Raw genomic sequence first — 7359 nt, forward strand, 5'->3', positions numbered from 1 at the left:
CCTGCTGAACGGCAGTGAAAGCTTAACACCAGGAGATGCTTTAATAGTAATAACAATGTCAGCCTCGAAATCCAACTCAGAATAACTCTTGCCAACATGCGATTGAAAAGTAAAGTCCTCTCTCGACGAACAAAGACCGAACTCTACAAGTCCCCGATCTGGTTTATGGTGCAGAGGCATAGACGATGACAGCATCTGATGAGTCAGCGCTACGAGTTTTCGAAAGAAAAGTTCTGCGGATGATTAATGGTCCTTTGCGCATTGGCAAGGGCGAATACCACAGTCGATAGGATAGTATGAGATATACGACGAAATTGACATACACCATGTTTGGCGCCAATTGGAGATTCCAAGTGTAGCCCGGTTCTTCTCCACCTGGTCTTTCCAACGGAGTGGAAGTCTTCCTCTTCCTCTGCTTACCCCGGCGAGTACTGCGTCGAACACTCTTAGAGCCGGAGTGTTTTCATCCATTCGGAAAACATGCCCTAGTCAGCTCAGCCGCCGTCTCATAATTCGCTGAATTACAAGGTGTTTCCAAATTAAACAGGAATTTTCAATCTAGCGCCCCTGGTAGCGCCATCTATATGTCCACTGGTTAGAATCTGCTATCTTTATCAATTGTCTAGTGAGAATTTCATGACATTTCATAGATTGGAAGTGAAGTTATTGCGTTTTAAGAGTCAGTATTTTTGTGTTATTGGTGCGAAAATAAGCTTCGCACAAATACTCAACATTAAATTTTGTTTTAAAATTGGTAAAACTTTTACCGAAACGTTTCAATTGATGAAACAAGTTTATGGCGATGGTTCCTATCAGTGATCTGCAGTGAATGAGTTAAACACAACTTTGAGCCACTTGCGAAAAATTGAGTATGAAGCAAGCAAATTATTCACGGAATGAGTATAAGTGTGAATACTGCTCACTTACAATTATGAGAGAGAGAGTTTTGGCTTGTGAGCTGCTTAGCTTGTATGAAGCATATATTCACAAGTGTTTGCTTATGAGCTCACAATACTTATGAATCTTTGCTTAGGATTCTCTGACATTCATGAATACAAAACACTTGTGAATATACGAAGAAGCTCAATTGTGCGCAAGCCACTTGAGCCGTAACGATATGAACCAAAGGCTAAGAAATCCATTACGAAATTAGTAAGAGTTACTATTATATTATTGTATAACAACAAGGATTTTGTAACTGGTTCTAATAATGACTAGATATAATGAAATAAAAAAACTGGATTTTCATATTTTGTGTTAATTTTCTCTATTATTAAAAAAAATCACATATACATACATACTTACATTATTATGTTATCACTTATAATATTACATTTTATTTTATAAAATGATAATTCAGTTCCTTTCAATGGAATTAAAATTAAAAATAAAAATCACGTCAGTTTAATGGTATAAAAATTACATGAATTATTATCAAAAAACTAAATAACAAACTTCAGTTAATTTCGGTAAAAAATAAAAATAATAAGCATAAAATTTACTTCAAGATTTATGTACATACATAAGATTCAACTCCAAAGATACAAGTATATATTATAAGTATAGCTTCTAAATATATATTAAGATTGAGGTATTGCACAAAATTACTTCTCAATATCATTGTATATTTTTGTTTTTTAAGTTTCTAAGGTCTTATTGCCATATTAGTTAGTCTTAAATATTGAATTCAGGAATATTATTTTATCTACGGTTTTGGGTGCAAGTCGATTTCTTTTATCAGTTATTAAATTGCCTGCCAAGGAAAATACACGTTCAGACGCCGCACTACTTGCCGGTATAGTTAATATTTTAAGTGCAAGTTTTGATATGCTTGGAAAGTTAGCTTTATGTTGCTTCCACCATTGAATTGCGTCAAAGTCGTTATCAAATTGTATTCTTTCTGTAAAATATCGATCTATCTCATCTTCTATACGTTCCTGCGCGCCCATGTTTGAAATATTTGGAAAAAAGAAGTTCAGGTCATTTGCAGGTGAAGACGTATTTGATGTTGAAGTAATTGGTGAAGATGGAATTTGTGATAAAAAACAAAGAAGTTTCAGTTTTGTAGTTTTTACGAAGTCAATAGACTCACTCGTTCCTTTTAAAACCCCTCCGCGTAGGTATAAACTTCAGGGACTCATCTACCTATGCTCTCCAATTTCTAGAATGTAAGATAAAGCTTAAGAAAATAATTCAATAAAAGGATAATAAACAAAGAAGTTTCAGTTTTGACGTCACTACAATCGCGCGTTTCGTTCCTTTTAAAACCCCTCCGCGTAGGTATAAAATATATTTTGAATAGGCACGGAATTTGTGAATGTATTCATGAATAAACAATGAGCCACTTATTAGTGAATGTATTCATGAGCCTTTCAACTCATCTAATGGTAAGCAACGAATAGCTCAAACAATTGTATACAGAGAAGCAAGCCAAGCCAAGTGTGAGCGATAAGTGATTGTGAGACATATTCACACTCATTATTACACAAGCAAGCCATGTGATTGTGAGAAGATAATATTTTTAGTGAGAGCAAGTGTGAGTGAATATTGGGGGTGATTCATGAATATGAGAGTGTATTCATAAGCCAAGTATTCACTGCAGATCACTGGTTCCTATCCCGTAGCAGAGTGCACGAGTGGTTTCAACGTTTTCAAAGTGGTCGCGAGGACATAAATGACGATCAACATGTGGTTCAATTAAAATGCGTGATCACCGGAAATTCCATTAAAACTGTGCGTGAAGTTCAAAAATCAGCCGAAATCATCACTGAAATTCATGGAAATGGAATTAAACATCTCCAAAACATCGATTTATCGCATTTTGACCGAACATTTAAGCTTACGAAAGGTGTGTGCACGGTTTTTTATGTAATATATGTATAATATAATATATTGTATAATATAATATAATTTTTATCATACAAAAATGTATTGTTGTTGTTGTAGCGATTATCAAGACTCAGCTCGGGGGGAAAGCAATATGTTATCTGTCGTCGAAATCACTTAACGGTATGCCCAGGAAACGAAGGGGGTGCTAAATGAGTTTCTTTGTGAAGAGGTGATTAGTATCACACTGGTCTCATTGCACTCAGAACAGAGATTTTGTATGTTATATATATCAGGGTCTATCCTGGATAATTAGGTTTTCAAGTTGCCACAGTATCCAGAACGAAGTTACGCAAGGATCACTCTGGTTTCGGCAACTCGAGCTCTTGCTCTGCTACAGGTAGATAGCATTCAGTACCCACTGGAAATTAGTCGCGTGCAAAATGTGGTCAGTATATTGTTCAAGTTCGTCGACATCCTATTATAATCAGATGGAATTTTAGTAAGTCTTTATCTTCTCCGACTGCGTCCAGGCAACCATATTGGGGCGGCGTAACTGACGACCGACCGGCCGACAGCTTTGTATCTTGCTAACAACATCTCTTTATCTTTGCCCGAGTGCTGCGGGCCAGAAGTGCGATAAGACTCCCCTAGCTTCCCAGGTTTCTGTAGTGGGACCACCCTTCCGATTTTCAATACTTCGGGTATGTGAAAGGTGATTCGTGACAAATTGAGGACATTGGTGAGATTGCTTACTCCCGCCGAGCATAAATGTTGTTGGCTCTCTGAACATCGTCGAAGGTGAAAGCAAGTGGTGTGCAGTATTTTGCGCAACCGTCGAGTTACACACCCTTTGAAAGTATTCCGGAGGAGAAATTACATCACTTCAGGTGTCTCACCCATTTTGTCCGCTTTATCCATTAGGCAGGGATCACAGAGATGGACCTGTCGTAAGGTGTCGCGTTCATTTGCTAAGACTGCTGTTTCAGCTGGAAAATTAAGTCGAAGATCATGAATTCCCCCGGCGGAAATGAATTGAGCAGTATCAATAGCGTTTACCTAGCGGAAAATCACGTTTGCCAACGGATACGTCCATACACTTAACACTTACTGATCCAAACGGGGTTAGATCGCCGAAAAAACAGCTCTTGGTCGGATGAAATCCGAGTCAATTCCGGTGCGTAGAACCAGCTGTCGTGGGAATTGCCGGATACGTTATGCTGTTTATCAAACCACCACCAGCGATTTTTATATCAGCCGAGATGCTACAGATGCATATAATTCGGGAGGGGGCTTCGTTATATCGTGGTGCGCGTTTAAGTCGGCATGTATCAATCGTTTCTCACCACGGAGCAGTGCGCCTATGTTCGGGTGATATCCTGTTGGCTAACACGTAATGAGAGGTATGTATATATTAAATATTTCGAGGTCGAAATCGCCTGACAGGATAGTTATGTCATGACTTTTTAGAGTAAGACCCCTGCGGTCGATATCACTAAAGATCGTCTATCTTTATCACTGTAGTGTGGTGCAAAATGAAGGCTAGGCCACCACCATTATCTCGCTCATAATCTTTTGATACTAGATATCAAATCTTATGTCCATCTTTACTTATTACCGTTGTAACGCTGTTTAATTCTTGCGCTGAATATATCTTGTATAAACTGTAAAACTGTTTATTTACACATAAAATGTTGTCATTTTGTTATCACTAGGGTTGGCAGGATTCGGATAGGAAATACAAATTAGTCTTTGTGGTGATTTGGGAATCGCAGGCCTATGTGAGGTGTTCAGCCCGCTTGTAGTATGGATAGTATCGTTACTACTTGATATCTGCCGCTTTGTTTCGCCAGCAATGCTGTGCAGCATATCAAAGACAGTGTCAGCATCGGAAACACTTTTTGGTGAAGGTACGCTTGCTAGTTGAAGTGCCTCCAAACCGTCTGGATCGGGGTCTGATGCTACACTATGGGTTGGCGAGATACTTCCAACAGGAAGTGCTTTTCTTCTATCACGCTGAAATTCATGCAACAAATCAGAACTCTTATATTTTTTGGTGACATTTTGTAACTCTTCCGTGGCTGTTTTGTGTAGCGTCTTGTGACGTTTAAAATTGGATGCATCCGCGAATGTTCGCGGACAAAATGGGCACTTATAAGGTCTTTCTCCCGTGTGTGTGCGCAAATGCTTCGTCAAAGCAGACTTCAATTTGAACCGTTGCAAACACTGATCGCATTTAAATCTAAGTTGGGTCGCCCCAGGGGCTGCGCTGCTGTTCATGGGTATATTTGTAAGGATGAGCCTTTCCAATTTGTCTTTACTAATAACGGTATTAGGGTCGGGCAATGTTTTGATAGATGGCAATACCTCAACAGACTGTACGTTTGTAACTTTTGAACGAAGCAAGGACGTGGTGGCATTTGATTTTTGGACGGAGTCGTAAGTCTGTGTTGAAGATGCATCAACAGTAGGTTCATGTTTATCGCTTGATAAAGCAATCTTCGCATTATTGTCCTGCAGACGTGCGAGAACTGCCCGCTGTGCATGTTTTAGATGCATTTGTTTGTGTAGTTTCCAATGGGAACTGCTGTTGAAATTTGCGCTGCATGTTTCGCATTTAAACGGTAATTGACCAGAATGCAATCGCATGTGTGTGACCATATTGGAACGATGCGAAAAGCCTTTGGAACAGTGCTATGTGTAAGGATAATGGAAATGGTGAGCAGCACGATTCAAGTGTTACTAAAATGGTTTACTCACCTTGCAGACATAAGGTTTGTCACCAGTGTGCGTGCGCATGTGCAAAGTAAGCTCGCTTTTATGCACAAATGCCTTGGCGCATATATTGCATTTAAAGTTTCGTATACCGGTGTGTTTAGCCATATGGTAAGTCAAATTGGTAGAGTTCTGCAAAGTAGTTATGCAACACAAAAGTATTATTTGAGATAGTAAGAGTTTCAATTTTACCTTAAAGGTGGCAGTACAGTGTTGACACTTGTACGGTCGGGTAGCAATGTGGACTTGTTTGTGATGACGTAACACCGAATAGTGAGTTTTATATGATTTGTTGCACTTCAAACATTTAAACGAGCTTGTTTTCGGCGACGAAACTGATCGTACCTGCTCTATATTTTCGGCTACATATAACGGTGAATTAGCAGTTTCACCATTTTCCTTGGAAGTTGCATTTAAATCGGAATCAATGGAAGTGATGTGACCTTCATCATCTACAACTATATTAATGGTGGTCTCTGATTTTTTGTCGGGTGTCTGTTTTTCATTGCTTTCATTGTCCGTTTTGGTCAGAAGAGTTGTTCCTTTATGGCCAGTAAGCTGGTGATGTTCCTTTAAGTTAGTTAAATTGTCGAACTTTGATATACATTCCAAACATTTATATAGAGATTCATTATGGGTCCGTAAATGCTTTAAAAATATATGCTGTTTTGTGAAGACTTCTTTACAGTATTCACATATCATACGTATTTCTGGCTTAGTGGGGGTTGACTGATGCATGGGTGCATCTGAATCAACTGAAATTATTTCTGCTAAAGACGACCCATTTGCAGATCTTAATTCAGCAATAGGTTGTATAGTGATGAGCGTTCCAGTGTTTATCTCTGACGAATTGTCTGAATTTGTTTCTATTGCGAAAAGAAAAGAATTAGAGATGCTTTAGATTGATATCAATCTTCTTACCTAAACCGACATCGATTTGTTCACCTTCAATGTAAGGAGAAGGGTCACAAGGAAAACGTTTTTTCTTTTTTCTTACACGTTTAGCGTATTTACTAATAGAGGTGGAGTTTACTAATCTTGCACCTGTAGTGCGAACTCCGTCATTCAAATTTTCTCCCTCAATTGTTTCATGGTTCATTTCTTTGGTCACCATACATAAATTCTTGTCTTTCAGTTGGGAAACATCTCCATTTTTGCCTGCCACAAGGTCTTTTCTTAACTTTTGCGTCAGTTTCCGCTGTCCTTCCTTAACCATTTGAAGAAATTTATCCGTTGATTCAGCATCCAAGTGACAAGCGACGCATAAACAATTTGGAAAGGAATCATTTTCTTTGTACTAAACACGTCAAGGAACTCTTGTATATTATAGCAAAGTACAAATAATAAAAGACATATTTTACCTTTATATTCAAAAAGCCAAGAGTGCGTTTAACTAAAGAGTTAATATCCTCATTATTCTTTCCAGTGAGTTCTATGAGATTGTGTTGTTCTTCGCCGCATAGACGACAAATTCTATCATAATTTGCAGAAATCTCACTAAATTCCATTTTCAAACAATATATATTTAGCTTAATATTTACAACTGAGTTAAAAAAACTATAGCAAAGAACGAAATAAATCAGCTGATTATCGTAGCTGTGGTTTCTTTTTTATTGTTAGTGAGTGCCATCCCACTAACTGGTTACAGTTAACCCAGTTAACTAACCCATAAGTCATTTCACAACTGTTTTTAATTCTTCCATCATATTCGTTTAATTAATCTCAACGTCTCTATTATAAAATTAATATCAATATATA

At 38.0% G+C, this 7359-nt stretch overlaps 1 protein-coding gene across 2 annotated transcripts; it reads right to left on the reverse strand.

Moving 5' to 3' along the window:
* Positions 1–1528: 1528 nt before the first annotated feature.
* Positions 1529–7170, reverse strand: LOC126762288 (zinc finger protein 135-like). 2 transcript variants are annotated; one of them, XM_050478951.1, is made up of 5 exons: positions 6963–7170; positions 6523–6808; positions 5794–6467; positions 5587–5733; positions 1529–5520 (listed from the first exon to the last, which is right to left on the reverse strand). In XM_050478951.1, the coding sequence occupies exons 1-5, from the start codon at positions 7107–7109 to the stop codon at positions 4507–4509; spliced, it is 2268 nt and encodes a 755-aa protein (XP_050334908.1). In that variant the 5' UTR covers positions 7110–7170; the 3' UTR covers positions 1529–4506. The 2 variants fall into 2 exon arrangements, with proteins under 2 accessions (XP_050334908.1, XP_050334907.1); XM_050478950.1 differs by having other exon boundaries at positions 6523–6898.
* Positions 7171–7359: the final 189 nt, after the last annotated feature.

The sequence above is a fragment of the Bactrocera neohumeralis genome, chromosome 6, assembly GCF_024586455.1.
Source record: "Bactrocera neohumeralis isolate Rockhampton chromosome 6, APGP_CSIRO_Bneo_wtdbg2-racon-allhic-juicebox.fasta_v2, whole genome shotgun sequence".
NCBI lineage: Eukaryota > Metazoa > Arthropoda > Insecta > Diptera > Tephritidae > Bactrocera > Bactrocera neohumeralis.

What these genes read in the sequence shown, in the direction of transcription:
- LOC126762288 (XM_050478950.1), bottom strand. Translation starts at nt 7,109, where the DNA reads ATGGAATTTAGTGAGATTTCTGCAAATTATGATAGAATTTGTCGTCTA. An exon ending in TTGGCTTTTTGAATATAAAG is followed by an intron (nt 6,899 to 6,962) that starts GTAAAATATGTC and finishes TGACGTGTTTAG; the next exon opens with TACAAAGAAAATGATTCCTT. An exon ending in ACAAACCTTATGTCTGCAAG is followed by an intron (nt 5,521 to 5,586) that starts GTGAGTAAACCA and finishes CCTTACACATAG; the next exon opens with CACTGTTCCAAAGGCTTTTC.